This window comes from Barbus barbus (genome assembly GCF_936440315.1).
Source record: "Barbus barbus genome assembly, chromosome: 9".
In the NCBI taxonomy this organism is placed as follows: domain Eukaryota; kingdom Metazoa; phylum Chordata; class Actinopteri; order Cypriniformes; family Cyprinidae; genus Barbus; species Barbus barbus.
In genome coordinates, this window is record NC_136737.1 from 13,297,934 (window position 1) to 13,315,767 (window position 17,834).

Consider the following 17,834-nt stretch of genomic DNA (forward strand, 5'->3'; position numbering starts at 1 on the left):
AGGAAGCTTCAAAGGTTTGAAAGAATGGAAATGTTGTATGGGATATAGTTGCTCAGGTGGATCACCTGTGTTTTGGTCCTTCAATGTCCACTAGTTTAGAGAGTGAACTCCAGTAAAGACTTGGGTAAGTGGTTTACTTTCCATCTGTTTGCTCTGATAAAAATTGCATTATTCATTAGTCCTCACTGTAATATTCAACAGACTTGAACAGAATATGAGCTACCTGAGTCTAGTTGTTTATATATTGTAGAGAAAGATTATGGCCAGATGTGGAGAGCTGGCCTGTTGACGATATTTTTGTCTTTCTGAAAGTGTTTATTACTGCCTTTATCTCCGTCTTGGGCTATTAAGACTTTATTTTGTTTTTAAACCAGGATGCAGTGTGTTTTATATCGAGTGTAATAACATAAACAGCATTTTAGGCTTTTTATTGCGCTGTTTTGTTACTGATAAGCCGGCTGAGGAGCGGAATCTATTAAAGGTAATTTGTAACAATTAGAAAATCATTATTAGCAGTAAAGCCTATTATTAGGCTACAGAAAATATTTAATATTACATAGCCTAATATAAATGGAAAACGTAATATTGCATAGCCTAAATATATTTACATTTTCATGAAATGCTTGAATAAAGGCAAAAATTTCGACGTGAAGGGAAAAAAACTAAAAACATGTTTTTGTCTTAAAGTGTGTGGTTTCGGGATGCTTTTCTTCCGTATGAATGTAAATATTGTGTCTATATGTGCCAGCTGTTTTCGTTATATGTTGCCGACGTTTGTTATCATTTATTACAGGTTTTGTCTAACGGGTTTTTATGATTTTATTACAGTGTGTTATTACCATTATATCATAAAGCACAACTCACATTTAGGCAATGTGCATTAAAAAGCATTTATCGAGAGATTCCTTAGCCTACATCTTTCTCCCCACAGTAGGAATAATTTTACATTTAAATATATAAAATGACAAAATATTTTGGTATTTTCAAAATTATTTTATTTATAATAGGCCTATATATCAAATAGCCTAAAACAAATTACCAAACTATTTTCGCTGTACACCCTTAATACACAACACAAGGCATTTCCTAATTTCTTTCCATTTGTTTATTTATTTATTTGCTCTCTTTTTCCTTTAATTCAACTCTAAAATCCCACAGAGCATTTCAAGAGCATGTTGATGCCTATAATTAAATCGTAAATAAATTTCAAACGTCCATTTTAGAGCACATCTTGTGTAATTTTCTCGTGCTTCCCACCACCCTCCCTACTCAGAAATATGTTTCTAACTCACACAAACACTTTGCCCTCCGGTATATCACCACATACCTCCCGGTGCTCCCGTTAACGGCGCTGCGTGTCTCGTAATGTTCAATTCGTTTGGTTTGTTGGTTTTTGCCGGCGCGAGCGGAGGCGCTGATACTCGGGCTCGATTCTGATTGGACAAACGCGTGACGCCAGCGCAGCGAACGCAGCGCTGATTGGCTGACGCGGTATCGGTGCGGCGTAAACAAAGCAGCGAGGAGCAGTTTGAACTTCTCAGATAGAGCGACGCAGAGCGCGCGGAGGAGGGGCTCGCGTGAAGTTCATGACAGCTCGCGCATTCCGGTTTAAAGAGCAGCATCTTAGTCGCTGCAAAGACCACCCTAATGAACTTACAGAGCGTGTGAAGATCTCCTAAAAGAAGGGCGTCTTGTAGGTGCACACACACAGGATTTGTTTCGGACGTTTGGACGGTGTTTTTGAGAGTCTCTGGTGTTCCTCGCGCGCAGGCGGAGCGGCGCGTGCTCATCGTCGGCTCAGCAGAGCTGTCATGCTGCCTAAAGTCGACTCGGAATCTCTGGGACTCGCTCGATCGCATGGGGAACAGGGGCATATGCCTAGAAACATGCAAGGTAAGAGGTGTCAGAGTAACGCTTTCATTCATGCACGCAATAACCTCACCATTGCCAGATATTTTACACCCAGTGACCTTTTATGAACACCTTACACTCGTTCTGTCACTGAAATTTGAAGAATGAGAAAATAATTTACTACAAAATGACCTAAACAGAAGTTTAGGATTGCAAACTAAATTTTTGCGTTTACTTTTACTATAACTGACTCGCTCTTAAACATGCACCGCGTAAAGATAAATTAGGAAACAAAGTGCAATAGTGGAGTGTGAATTATTTTGAGCTGAGTGAACTCTTATAAACTCAACATGATCTGCATAACCTGCCAATGAATTTGGTCTTAGTATATACAACAGAAGGGGAAACGAAACCACAATAATGACTATGGCAGAGCGCAGCTTTACGCCAAACAATAAATCTGCTGGTCCAAAATAGTTAAGCCGGCTTAAACTACACTTTTTTAAATAAAGGTTCCAATCAGGACAAAATTGTTTTAGAAAACCATCTATGTGCTGGATAAAATCTGAAGAACCAACTCAAAATATAACTTTTTAATATCCAAAGATCCATTGAGCAACTCCGCGACAAATGGTTAGGCTACTAAGGGTTTTTTATTTATTTATTTATTTACTTATTTTTAATTTTTTTAAATAACGTACATTTACAGTCGTATAAATCTAATTTTATCTCCACGCGTTGCCAGCATTTAAGTGACTGTATAATCGAGGCATATATTTAAACTGAAGGGAGATTAATCCAATTCATGCACGAGAGAAATCCAGGTGAGAGAACTTCAGCTCGTGGAATGTTGTAATGTTTGGTACGAGCTTGTTTAAAAATCAAGAATGCCTTTTTAAATTCAAATATTTCGATTTGTGTGTATTCTATCTATTTTACACTGCTCGAGCACAAGTCAGAAAACAATTACAAGCCGTTAGTCAATTTTAAAATATAATTAAAAAAAGAGAATTATCGACGAACTGAAAAAGCTTCAGATGTAATGCTCTTGGAATTATTCTACCATGATACAAAAAATGTGAGCATTTAAAAAAAAAAAAAAACACTTGTTGCGTTCTGTTAAAAAAATGCATTTTGCACAAATAATAACTTATGGGAACGTTAGAATAACGAGTAGGCTAATAATAAACGAAAATCCGAACATGTTCTATTTTACAGCTTATACTTTTGCTACTTTTGTCTGTTTCTTTTTCCAAATGGAACACAAATCCAGTTCGAACGTCCTTTTTCTTCACATGCTGTTCCAAAATACCTCGTTTTAAGTAAAAGTTGATGGTTCTATTTAGAACTCTCAAACTGGATCAATGTTAATGCTAATTAAAAGACGAAGATGAAAAAAACACATATCGTTTACAGAGAACCGAATAGTCTCAAATATAGGCTACAAAAGACACATGCCACAGTGATTGATTTTGCTGGCACACAATACTAGTGTATTTACATGTTGTTTTGCTTTTATTCGCCTCGTGGCTCTCTCTCGCGCTCCCACACCAATTTACGAGCCATCATGAATATTAACCAGATCGAAACTGAAGTTTTGCCCTGTCTGCGGCCATCCTCCACACCCGACTCGAAGCTTCGGCTATTTCCTAGAGACCCAGAACTGCATATACTTCCAGAAAATTCACTCTTAAGGCTAGGATTTTGTAAAGCTAACAATTGGTGATTCTTTTGTTATAGACTCGTTTGCAAAACTGCAGGGCGTGCAGGCTACACGTATAAGGTCTCGAAGAGACAGCTAACATAAACTAGGTGTTTACACGCTTAAAAATAAAAATCGTTGAATTGTAAAGCAAAGAATCGTTCAGGAACCTTTTCGTTTGGTTTTGAGCTTCTGGTTGTTCAGAGACTCAAACAATTCTTGGTGTTTTATGCTCTTCAGTTGAGTGTCACATTAAAAATATTCTTCTATAACATCAGGCCAAATCATTTTTTGCCATAATTACAAAAACATCTAAAACTCTGTAATGTAAATTGTTACTCATATTTTGATTGTGATTTTCAGCCCCCCAGTTTAAAATGATGGACTACTCCTACGACGAAGACTTGGACGAAATGTGTCCAGTGTGTGGAGACAAGGTGTCCGGATATCACTACGGCTTACTGACCTGTGAGAGCTGTAAGGTGCGTAACATCAGCAGTTTTTAACCTCTTAACTGGTGGGTCGTGACCTAAAAATGGGTCTCAGGTCTGTCCTGATGATTAGGCAAAAATGCAACTATGCAACTAACTATATAATTATGGACTGTTAGAATAGAAAATGCATAGCATTATCTGTTTTTAAAAGAAAGAAAATGTTTTCCACACCTTTTCCACGACCTCCAAGGCTGTGAATCCTCTCAAGTTGTATTTTGGAGAAAATTCATCCATCAATTGGCAAAATGTTTAAGTTACGTGATGTCATCCTTGAAAAACATAAAAATCTGATTTTAAGGCCATATATATATATATTGTAAGGTGTTGGGTTAACTCTTGACATTCAAAACTGTTTAAGAACAACTAATCTAATATGCTCCACTTTTTATTTTTTTTTAATCAAATCAAATTGATGTGCACTTGTTATTTATTTATATATTTGTGAAGTTGTTTGTGACCGGCTGTGTGTTTAGTAAATTAAGAAATGACTGTTTTTGCCAATGTCCAATTGAAATCTAGTGGTGTGTTTATTTCCGGAAACCATCAGAGGTTTTGGAGTTCAGTCGCACATGATAGTTCGTAAACCAAAAGGACAGTTTAGAAAATCCAGTGTCTTTGTCTCTCTCACACACGCACACACACACACACACACACATACTGACTCACATTTCCCCAAAGGGTGTATATGGTGGTGGATTTTCTTCTTTAATTGTTAACAGCTCTCTGTAGCACAAAATGATTTGCCTTTTTAAACCACCGCTTTGAGTTTTGACGATATTTAAATATCAATATTATACTTTAAATGTCATTTAAAATTCTATTTTAGAATTTTAATGTGCTATAGGCAACCAGTATTTGCTGTTTCTTATATATTTTGTTTCAAATTTGACAGGTTTTAATGATATAGTCTACATTCAAGGTTAAACACTTTATGAACTCCATGTTATGGTTGTGTGTGTGTGTGCGTGTGTGTGTATGTGTTATCTGAGTTCTGGCCAGTATTGATCCTTTTAGTTTTAAATAGGCCGGTCTCCCTACGGTGTTGATCAAGAATAAGTTAATACCGTTCCTCGTTTGATTCTCTCCTGCCCTGAAAATAAATTCAGAACAGTTGCAGGTGGAATCTTGTAATCCTACGGCTGTAAATTATGGATATAATTTATTGGATTTTTTCAGTTGCTTTTTTTGCCTCTGCCGTATGAATAATAGGATCAGGGAAGTTCAACAGGAATTTGTACGCCCCTGTTTGGATGTTCAATTAAAATACTGAAGAAAATTTGTTAAAAGTAAACTCCAACTTTCAATCCAAATGACTCCAAATCCAACTTTGATGGCTTGCAGAGTCTCTGGTCATAATTACTTTTAGAGGAGCTCACAGAGACACGTAAAACATGTAGTATTAGTATGTCACAACGCTAAAAGCGGATCTTTATATTAGCGAGGATATCAAGCGGGTCACCTAAAGTGATCGCGTCGGTATTTCGTCCACTCTCTAGTCAGCTTCTCACATTTCTAAATGTGTTTCTTTCCAGCCTGCTTTTCTGTTCGTTCATGTCAAGTGTGCGTGTGGGTGCACATGTCAGTTTTTGTGTGGGTGTGTGTGTTTGTGTTTATCCAAGTGAGCGTCGACTGCTGAGGGAGCGTTTCTCTGCCCGTGGCTCTACTTTTATATGTGTCTACTTGTGTGGCAGTGTGTGTAACACCTCTTTTTTTCTGTGTGAATGGATACAAGTGTTTTTTTTTTGTACGTGTGTGTGGGTTGTCTGTGGCTGAATAGCACATTAACAAACACCGGAGGTCAAAAGTTTGACATCTTCATTCACCTCACTCTGCAGGGCTTCTTCAAGCGCACGGTGCAGAACAACAAGCGCTACACATGTATAGAGAACCAGAGCTGTCAAATAGACAAGACCCAGCGGAAACGCTGCCCCTACTGTCGCTTCCAGAAGTGCCTCACTGTCGGCATGAAACTGGAGGGTAAGAAGTCTTTTTAGTTCATCTGTGCATTTCTTCCTGTAGTTGAACACAGCTTTACTCACCTGAATATCGTTACAAACCCGTAGGAATTTAATTCCTCTGTGGAACTCAAAAGGAGACGTTTTGAAGAATGTTCAAGCTGCTCTTTTCCATGCAATAAAAGTGAACCACATCTGTCAAAAAAAGTAGAAAATGTGCAGAAACAGATTGAAATATAAGTCATTATTTACTTTTTAGAGCTTGACTGCTTTTGTCCCTACTGTATGGAAACATGCAGCATGAACATTCTTCAAAACATCTCTTTTTAGGTTCCACAAGAAACAACACAAAAATAAAATTTTTGAGTGAACTATCCCTTCAAATACCAGCTATGAATTCTACACGCTTACTACATGATTTTCCTTTCCTCTTAGTATGTAGATCTATGACTGTTAATTGTTTAACTGCTGGAGGGCAGAATTTCTAGCGGTGTCGTTTTATAGCTAGCTGGCTTTGATTTGCTGCCGCATGCTACCAACAGGATACAAGGCCCTCCAGCGCCCTGTCAGACCCGTCCAAAGAGATGAGCGCTCACTAATACTCCCCACAGGCTTGATAGTTCGTACTCCTAAGGAAAGATGGAAAATGTTAACCAAAATGGTGTTTTGAATACAAACCACAGCAGTAAGTTTCATGCATATTGCTTGGAAACAGAATTACTGTTAAAGAAATTATAATTATTAGTATGAAACTTAAGTTTGTAATTTTGTCATAAAACTTATCACATTTTTTTATTTTTTATTTGATGTTGTTTAATAGATTTGTAATAATAAATAAATAAATACATAATGCAAAGCTGGCTTATTATTCACTTCAATAAATTTAAGGATAATTTAAAGAATTTGAAGTTGTTTAATATTTCTTTATTTACAAAAAACTATATAAACATTATAATAGTGAAGGACCTGCATTAGTGATGGATTGCAGATTTAATTTGATCATTAAATTCATGATTTAACTTTATCATAAAATTTATGGCAATTTTAGGAATTTTTTATGGGAATTTAGGATTTTAACTTTTTTTTTTTTAAAGATTTAAATAATAGTAGTAGTAGTAGTAGTAGTAGTAATATATATACTTTAACTATTTGTTGAGGGTCCCAGGCTCCGTGAATTGTAGTGATGGACCTATCGGAAATAAATGCTTCAGTTTAAATCTTTTTTTTTGTGTATTATCAGAAGCTTTCAGCAAACAGATCTGACCGCAACACTCACCATAATTGAACAAGTAGCAAAACAAAACATCCATATCAGTGTGACACAGACAAGTGGCCTTCCATGTCTCCATGGAAGCTCTATTGTCAGTACAGATAAGGAAAGCCTGCTGTTTTAAAGTTCTGGAAAAACTATGGGAGAGCATGTTATGCCTTTCCGAGGAAGCCTGTAATTATCTTCTTTTATACAGTATATTAGAGGCTCAGTTACAGATTAAGAAAAATATTCCAATCTTTTTTTATCTCTATATAATCAGTACGGAGTTGAGGAAGTGAAAAGGAAGCTACATAGATCAGCCCGTGCGTTTATTCAATCCATTCGAGTCCAATGTTGTGCACAGCGGAGCGTAAAATAGTTTAGATTTAATCAAACATCTGTTATCCATATTAAGGACCTTGATGAATCTGACGATCTGGCACAGCTCTTCCGTGCATATTCAAAACATGCTCCACGCTTTGCATTGCGCACTTTGTCATTTTTGGGGGCTGATACGTGTTTGCCGTCTCCTGGCCGCTGGTGGTGGCGGCAGAAAGCTTTCCCATTACTTATGCATAGGTATCATAGCTATTCATGTGTGCGCATGGAACGGCGTGCCTTCAGAGTAGAGCTCCGGCGGACATGACAAACTGTGTGTCAGGAGCCGGCCAGGGGAGGCATTCATATGCCTTTGATAGGACAGGGATTCTCACCCAAGCAATGCTTAATATTCCTGTATATTAAACGCACATAAATCAGACAATAAGCAGCGCTCGAATCTGCCCAGACAGGCTCCGTCTACACAAACGCAGAACACGCACAAACAAACAACATCTATGGACGGCCAATTCAAGTAAATTAGATCAAGAAACTGCTTTTATTACCGAGGCAATTGCTTTCCACAAGCCATTTGAGTAACTCACAAATTGGTTTTATAAGTCATGTACACACACAGAGACAGGCTACAAACACAGTTTACATGGGAAAAAAGGGTTGTGTTCGGAATAGAATACTAGCTTACTACACACTGAATGCTAGACAATAAATACGGTATACTAGCTACTATTTTAAAAAATTGGAGTAAGCAAAAATGTATGCATTATTCCACAGTAAACATTTCCAAAATCAAGTTTAATAACGTAAATAAAAGTTTGTTTTGCATTTTTATAATTTTTTTTTGTATGCACTTTCAGCAACCCAATCAAATTACGAATAAAAAAAATATTAAAAAAATTACTACTGATATTATTTCAAGCTCATTCATCACACTAAGAAATCAAGTCAAGTTGAGAGCATTGCATTGTGGGATATACAGTATGCTATTCTGTGTAGTGTGCTTTTTTGCAAATGCAGTAATTCATTTTATGTATACTGAAAATGTAAACTGTGCAAGTATGCATACTATATAGTGCAAAAACAGTAGAAGAAGTACGGTAGCATTCTTTTTCAAACATAGCCAGAAATGCACTGAAGGTAATTCTATGTATATAGAAAGTTTGTGTAGTATGCATACTACAGTATATACTGAAACAGTAATAAGTGTAGGATTGGTAACATACCATTTCAAACAAAGCCAGAAATGCACAAAATGTAATTTTATGCATACAGGAAATTTGCATACTGTGTATGGTATAAGCATGCATACTATATACTTCAACAATAGTAGTAGTAGTATGCTATTTCAAATGGCTTTATGTGCACATAAGGTTATGCATAGTAAAAATGTGCATACTGTGCATTCTATATACTGCAACAATAGTAGTAATCCTGAAAATGTGCATACTGTACATAGTATGCATAGTATATACTTCAGTAATATTAGGATAAGTTTGGTAGTGTGATATTCTGAATACACCCAGAAATACACACACAACGCAAATTTAATAGGTGATTCTATGCATACAGACAAATTGCATACTATGCGTAAGTATACATACTGTATACATACATGCTATTATTATCACAGCCAGAAATGCACACACAAAACCCCTTGTCTTATGCCAAACAAATCTGTATGACATGCATGTAAATAACCTTGTTTAATTAGATGCTGTGACAAAAAAAAAGTCTTATCAGAAGACAAAAAGGAAGAGGGGGATGGTGTCAGACAGAGTGTGTAAGCGTGCACGCGCACGGATGGGGGCATGCATTCATGATCTGAGTTGCAGGTCTAATTGTGATTTCCCATAAGGGCCGACTATTAGTTTCCAGCTCATTAATTGCCCTGTTGCTCAGGAATCATTAATAGTTAAACTTACCACAGTTTTTCTGATTGGATACATTTTTAACAACCACATTAAGGGCCAAAAACTCACACACACACGCACACACACAAAAATCTCCCACTAAGTTGCTCAGGAATCATTTTTGACTCTTATGAGAGCTGTCAGCGGGATCGCAGTGGTATCACTTTGCCTCCCTCTCTCGCTGGATCAGTCAGATCACACATGTAGTGACAACCACACACACACAAACACTCACCGCTGTGACAAGGACCATTAAAATCACTCCCAAGGCAGCTGTTGGACCGAGGGTTTTCTTTTAATTGTTCTGTTTTTTTAAGATCTACCATTCGTGAGATATTAGGGCCTAACGAGTGGCGGTAAAGTCGCGAACGCGTCTACAAACGCATGCTCTATGCATATGCTGCTGTGTGTTTAACGCGCTGCTGGAACCTCCAGCCATCCACCTGCTGACAACGTGGAGCATAAAAGAGAAATAATTAAGCATAAATAATTAACACGGGACCCAGCAGACGAAAGTGGAGTCTACGGCCCTGTGGCGGGGATCAGAGACGCTTCCGGGCAATGGCACTCTCTTCATTTATTTGCCATAATGATGATCTCGTCTGCTTGACTTTGTCTCGCTTCAGTTTAATATTGAATCATTAGCATCGTTTCTCTCTAAATTGTGTCCTCTGGTGCGATTATGCTGAGTTTGCTCTAGGTCTGCCTTTGAAAAAACAGGTCACATGGGTAGCAACACAAACTAACACCACTGAATGTAAAATTCACACATGTAGCAAATAAATAACCGGCCTATAAAAGTGTGTAGCCAGTCTTCTCTGCTGTGGTGTAGATCAATTGAAACTGTGTACCAAACTTTCACTATTTAAAGGTGAAGTGTGTGAAGTTTTTGATATTAAAATATTTTTGTTTTGTATACTTAACGGAATAACTACAAGCAATTTGCCAGTTACTCCTTTGAAATGTATAAACATTCTGGTGCTTTCAAAACAATGTTTGTTTGAGAATCCTGACCAGACCAACATAACAACGGCTCAGCCAATTGCGTGAGTTGTGGGCGGGGCTATCTCTTTGTTAGACCAATGACAGAACTGTCACAAAAATATCTATCTATCTATCTATCTATCTATCTATCTATCTATCTATCTATCTATCTGCTTATTTTCAAGTCTTTGTCAAGTTTCTCTTGATACAACTTATTTTCTTAATGCAAATGACAGTAAATAGTTATTTAAATTTATTTTAATTAAAATCAATTTAAATTCTACTTTTTTAAATTTAAATTTGAATTCCAATTCTGCATCATGTTTACTACCTAAATTCAAACTCCACTGACATACAGGAATATAATGTGTTTTTAAAAGCTATTCTCAATTGGGGAAGTCGTGGCCTAATGGTTAGAGAATTGGACTCGTAATCGAAAGGTTGCGGGTTCGAGTCCCCGGCCGGCAGGGATTGTAGGTGGGGGGAGTGAATGTCCAGCGCTCTCTCCACTCTCAATACCACAACTGAGGTGCCCTTGAGCAAGGCACCGAACCCCCAACTGCTCCCCGGGCGCCGCAGCATAAATGGCTGCCCACTGCTCCGGGTGTGTGTGTGTGTGTGTGTGTGTGTGTGTGTGTGTGTGCATTTGTTCACTACTCACTGTTGTGTGTGTGCACTTGGATGGGTTAAACGCAGAGCACCAATTTCGAGTATGGGTCACCATACTTGACAATACATCACGACTTTTTACTTTTAATTCAGTTCTGAATAACATACAACCTGCAGGGAACAAGTCCTTACTTCTACATTTCCGATTGGTGACACTAGTGGCACAGAAATGACAGACTTTAGCTATTATTTTAGCTTTTTTTCTAAAAAAAATAAAATAAAAAGTAAATTCTGTGATTTCCTCATGAACTGATACTCGACTCATTTTGTGTTTTGCCTTTCATAAGCTGTGAGGGCCGATCGAATGAGAGGAGGTCGCAACAAGTTCGGTCCCATGTACAAACGAGACCGGGCGCTCAAGCAACAGAAAAAAGCCTTGATCCGGGCCAACGGACTCAAGCTGGAGGCCATGACGCAAGTCATGCAAACCGTCCCAGCGGACCTCACCATTACCTCTGCCATTCAGAACATCCATTCAGCCTCCAAGGGGCTTCCACTGAGCCACCACCATCATCACCACCACCATCACCTCCACCACAGCTCCTCCAGCGCAGGTCTGCCACCTGCAGACTTTGACCGCAGTCCCTTCGTCACCTCGCCGGTGAGCATGGCCATGCCGCCACACCCCGGAGGACTGCAGGGCTACCAGGCATACGGTCACTTCCAGAGCCGCACCATCAAGTCAGAGTATCCCGACCCCTACACAAGCTCGCCTGAGTCCCTCATGGGCTACCCGTACGTAGAAGCCTACGCGGGTGGATCGCCGCCCACCTTCCCTCACCTGGTGGTGGAGCTGCTCAAGTGCGAGCCGGACGAGCCCCAGGTGCAAACGAAGATCCTAGCATACCTCCAGCAGGAGCAGGCCAGCCGAGGCAAGCACGAGAAACTCAACACTTTTGGCCTCATGTGCAAGATGGCCGACCAGACACTGTTCTCCATTGTAGAATGGGCCAGGAGCAGCATCTTCTTCCGGGAACTGAAGGTAGGTGATGCTTTCATTGGTTTGGTGTTGGGTGGTTGATCTAAAAGCATTTTACATTGAGTTGGGAATCAGCATGGATGTTTGCTGGCCTACAATTCAGTATAATTCTCGGAAAATTCCGAAAGAAGGTGTTTTACGAATAGTACTGAAAAATACTAACCCTCAGGCCATCCATGATGTAGATGAGTTTGTTTCTTCATCAGATTTGGAGAAATTTAGCATTCCATCAATTGCTCACCAGTGGATTCTTTGCAATGAATGGGTGCCGTCAGAATGAGAGTCCAGACAACTGATAAAAACATCCCAGAATTCCACACGATTCCAGTCCATCAGTTAACATCTTGTGAAGCAAAAAACTGCACGTTTGCAAGAAGCAGAGAATCTTTTGGTGGGCAAGTGAAGCAATGCTAAATTTCTCCAAATCTGATCTGATGGAGAAACAAACATATCTAAGATCTTGGATGGCCTGAGGGTGAGTACATTTCTACATTTCACTGCTGGTTATACTCTGTATAATTGTGTATGTGACGAATAAAAATCTTGAATCTAGTGCTTTAACAACGGGTGGATCCTGATTGGCTGCCAATGGAAAAAAGTGATTAAAACAATGTAGTTCTTCTGTTTCACTATAGTTGTAGTGTGGACTTCGCTATTCTCATAGTATTAGAACAATTATTAAAACTATAGTTTAAATTGGTGTGAATGGGGTTGTACTCATCAAGTACACTTAGAATAACAGAATAACGTGAAGTTTTGGTGAATCTCACCTGTAATGTTTCCCAGCATACTCAACACTAGTCGAAGTATTAATATGAATGAGACAAATGTTGCCATTTGACTGGACAGTTAATTAGTTTCACAGTTTTCCATAAATAATGACAGAGTCTCAAGGCTATATGTGAGGACTTTTTTTTTCGGGCCGGCCTGAAAAATACATGATGTATTTGTGTGAGTATTTCAAATAAAGTATTGACACACAGTGATCTATAATTGACGGTTTACTACACCAGCCGAAGAGGCCAGTCAGGTGTCGTTCATTTTTTATTTTCGCCTTTTTTAACTTTTTTATTCCACAATACACATCTGTCTGACAGAACTATTGATGGGATCGAGAAGACTGTGAGGATTTTAGTAACGCGTGCATGTCTGCCTCTGTGAAAGATTTTAGTCGTGAGGATGCTGTATTTTACCCGCCCGTGACATGTTTTGATATGCCACTGGGAAATCTGACAGCACCCAATTCAAATCATTCATTTTGTGCTGTTAGAGCTACAGGCACCTTATTGTTTTCCTCTCATCATGTTCAATAGCTCATGAGATGTACTAGAATTCATTTATACTGAGGATTGACCTACAGTATATATCTGGATATATATATCATAGTGTTTATCATAGTTTTTTTGACATATTTTGCTGGTCAAAAATGAATTATAATTCAGTTTTCATGTCTTTGTTATAAAGCTGTATGTTACGCTTTCCCTGTGCTCTTACTTATATAGAGCTTTATTATCTGTTATTATCTATCTCGTGCTCTTTAGCTCAAGCATTGTATTCCCACTTTCACATGGATTAGCATTTGTGTATGGCTAATTGCTGTCTGTATCATTTACCTTTAATTGTGTTTGCACTTCACCTTTCGCCACGGTGGAGTAGCTTCCCCTTGATGTTATGACTACTTTCTCGCCCCGGCTAATTTTTTTACACAATAGTTGTTAAAAGAGACAAGGGCGTAGCTGTCGAATTTGACATTAGCAATCGTAGTGTGGCGGTGAAGTTGTAATTAGCGCAGCTCTCATGTGCCCTCGCTAAATCACACATTGAAGCGCTAACGGAAAAACCACAACCAAAAAGGTAGCACTAGAAAGTCTGAACCCACTCCTGACTGAATTAGCGAACACTCGTACAGCTATTGTTACCCATGGACCTTTGTGATGCTGATGGAGGTTTATCCCACATAACATTGCGGATTTAACAAGCTTCATCCATTTGAGAGCTCAAGACAAGAGCTATATATTCAGGTTTAATGGCATAGAAATGCAGTAAATGCTGCCGATGTTGCCATGAAAGGCCTCTTCTCACATTTATTCATATTTCCTAGAATTTAGTGAGTCGTAAATTTCTCGAAAGGTGCTATGGACTAACATGCTAGTAATTGAAACCAACAGTTTCATTAGCAGTGCTACGCTAGCAGATTAGTATGTTTATACAGCTGCACCTGTGTAAACAACCACTGCTAACATATGTTAGCGTTCACACCTGCTTGTAGAGAGCTCATAGATGTATGTAACCCAAAACCACCTTAGACATCAATTAATGCTTTAACTACTAGATTAATGCGAAAAAAGTCACTTGCGAAAATTCTGCGAGTGAGCTAATGACAAAGCGGTGGGTAGCATATAATAAACACAGGAAATACAAGTGAATATAAGGCTTGTCTGGGAGGGTGGTGAGTCGGCTATAAATATATCTACATTTACAGCGCTATTATTAGCTTCGTAAGGACAAAAGAATTTCTCTCGTAATAAAGCCGGGTGTGAAACCTCTGCCAAGTGTTTAAAGATTTAGTTTCCATAAGTTAGACTTCGGTTACAGCTCTCATAAATATTTGGTCATGATGGGATCTCTGAAGAGAGCTCACAATTGTGTTCAGACACATGAAAAAAAATGATGGGAACATTCCGATGGCCATTTCTCACACTTGGGCGACATTGAAGCTGTAAAATTTGGGAAAAGAAGACGATGTGAAAAATTAGCTTAGCTACCAATCGACCCCAGACATGACGTATTTTTCAGCAAAAAAACTGTTTTAAGAGACTTTTAACCCTATTAACCCTTTAAACCTTTTAACCATTTAAATTAAAACAGTTTACTGGACCTTTAGTCAAAATATTTAAAACATCTAAAAAGTTTTGTTTTCTGATCATATTTAATACATCAGGCTTTTATGGCTCATATAGTATGATATAGAAGTTTATGAAAAAAAATAGATGAAATTTTGGTAGCTTGTTATGTAGATTTGTATAACAGTATAGCAGACTACTTATAAATATCAGTATCATTCTATATATTATCTTCCAGTAATGTGTCTTAAGATGATTTTTAAATGCTTTGTTTCATGATCAAGTAGTAGTTTGTTATATAAGGATAAAACATATAATGCAGTGCAATGATGATGTACTATGATCAGTAAAGATTTCACAGAAAAATACACATGAACCATGACCTGAAGGGGGAAAAAACTATCAATCTAAGGACAATCAATAGGATTTTTTTTTAGCAGTTTTGATCATTTAGAGACCCTAGAAATTTGCATATAAAAATTTGACAAACAGTAGGCTTCCTAGGGTTAATGAAAAAATGGCTTGTAAAATCGTCAAAACTGCTATTGTAGTTCCCCAGATTGCTAGCTAATAAAAACAATGCCATACAGAAGGTAATATAATTATAGTCTAATTATGTTGATAATTTAGAGAGCATAGAAATTTGTATATCAAATATGATATAGTACACTTTATAGGGTTAATAAACAAAACGCCTTGTAAAACTACATCAAAATTGCTATTGTATAGCCTCCCAGTTAGCTGACTGATAAAAAAATGTTGAATAGAAGCTAAATTAATTCGGAATTAACTATGTTGCTAATTTAGAAACCTTAGACATTTGTGTACTAAATATGATACAGTAGGCTTTATAGGGTTAATGGAAAAAAAAGGCTTGCAAAATATTCAAAATTGCTGATGTAGTCCCCCAGATTGCTGGCTAATAAAAACTGTCAAATAGAAGCTAATTTATTTATGTTGATAATTTAGAGAGCTTATAAATTTGTGTATGAAATATGATACCATAGACTTTATAGGGTTAATAAACAAAAAGGCTTTGTAAAACTAAATCAAAATCTTTATTTTATCCTCACAGATAGCTTGCTAATGAAAACAATGCTGTACAGAAGCTAGCTAGTTATTCATTGCTTGTTGTACAAATGTTAAAATGTTTTAAAGGCTTTATAGGGTTAATGAATGAAATCGCAATTTTACCCTCCCAGATAGCTGAGTCATAGGTGGGAGTCATGTTTAGCGAGTGGCGGGGAAACAGATGCAGGCTTCCCAGTGTTTGCCCTGACAATATGAGCTGGTATGAGGCCTGTGTGCGTGCTTGTCCTCCCCTGGCTCTGCCGTTAGCTGCCTGGCCCATAACATGGAGAGTGATTCACATCCATAGAGAGATCACCCTTTCATTGTGGATGGCGGGCTATTGTTTAACGGATAGGATGCGTGCACTTGGCTTTTCCTCAGCACACAATGGCATTAAAAAGCACAGATTCACCACAGACTTAATCGTTCTAGTGAGGATTCCTGCAGCTTTTCTGTCCCCGACACAATGTACTTGGGTAAACTTAATCACCGTCTTAAATTTAGTACTCCGAGCTGATAAAAGTCAACCGTGCAAAACTTACAATACCCTGACATGTGGCGCCAATATTTATTTTTATTCTTTCACGGCTGCTCAGGGACTGTTAGCCACTTTTTTTCTCTCTCTCTCTCGACAGTGAATTGAATGACAATACCAGGCCTGCCATTAAGTAAAGCAGCACTGTATTAGGGCCTTGTTCTCCAACCTGCACCCAGCCGTAAGGCTTGTGCTTATTGAAAAAGCAGCTGTGAGGAGAGAGAGGACAAGAGATAGGGGACGGTCTGTGGCTGCCCATCACTACCTGTGGCACTTTCAGTGTTACAGTGTCTAGATGGTCACTATTCATTCACGCTATGTGTGACGCCACTTGGAATTTTGCTTATTTTTAATTTTTATTTGTGTGTATATATATATATATATATATATATATATATATATATAAATTATAAATATAGTTATTCCAGGTATTTCATGCTTTCCGAATATTCCTAAAATTGTGTGTAGTACATAATATATTCTGCCAAAATACTAGGAGACTCGTAGCTGACTTTATTTATTATTATTATTATTATTATTTTGCAGTGTCCTCGAAAAGTGTTTGGACAATTAAATCACACTTGAAAAAAAAAAAAAGAATTTTATTGCCTTTCATTAAATGAAAAATATATATATAGCCAAAAATATCAAAACAAGTGGCATAATAATAAAAAATAAATCTCTTTTTTGTCATGCAGTTTTCTTTATGTGAATATTTTTGCATGGAAAGTGGTTGCACTCTTTTTCTTTAAAATAAATGCATCTTGGTTTGATTTTTTGTTAAATAATCCAATGACATTTCTGCATTTTTAAGCGTGACCTACACTACCATTTAAAAGTTTGGAGTTAGTAAGATTTTTTATTTTTTTTCTAAAAAGATGTATTAAAATATTAAAAAGTGAATTTCTAATAATAAAAAATATCTACTTAAAATAAATGCTGTTGTTTTGAACTTTCTATTCATCAAAGAATCCTAAAAAAATCATCATCATCAGTTTCCACAAAAATAAGCAACAAAACTGATTCAACATTGATAATAAGAATAAGAAATGCTTCTTTTGCGTATCAAATCAGCATAGAATGATTTTTGTAGGATCATGTGACACTGAAGACTGGAGTAAGGATGCTGAAAATGCAGCTTTGCATTAAAGGAGTCAATTATACTTAAAAAATATATTCAAATAGATATCACTTATTTTAAATCCTAATAATATTTCACAAAATGACTATTTTTACAGTATTTCTAATGAAAT

At 37.5% G+C, this 17,834-nt stretch overlaps 1 protein-coding gene across 2 annotated transcripts in view; it reads left to right on the plus strand.

The window, feature by feature from the left end:
• LOC306875479 (nuclear receptor subfamily 5 group A member 2) overlaps positions 1–17,834 on the plus strand; it is a 54,190-nt gene that overhangs the window by 5 nt on the left and 36,351 nt on the right. Inside the window, exons 1-4 of one of the 2 annotated variants that reach the window (XM_079426091.1) lie at positions 1–124; positions 3,917–4,035; positions 5,883–6,024; positions 11,441–12,135. The exon at positions 1–124 is cut by the window's left edge and continues 5 nt beyond it. In XM_079426091.1, the coding sequence (XP_079282217.1) occupies positions 3,931–4,035; positions 5,883–6,024; positions 11,441–12,135 (942 nt within the window). In that variant the 5' untranslated portion in view covers positions 1–124; positions 3,917–3,930. Of the gene's footprint in view, positions 125–1,533; positions 1,894–3,916; positions 4,036–5,882; positions 6,025–11,440; positions 12,136–17,834 lie in introns of those variants that run through there. The other variant, XM_079426090.1, reaches the window with a different exon arrangement.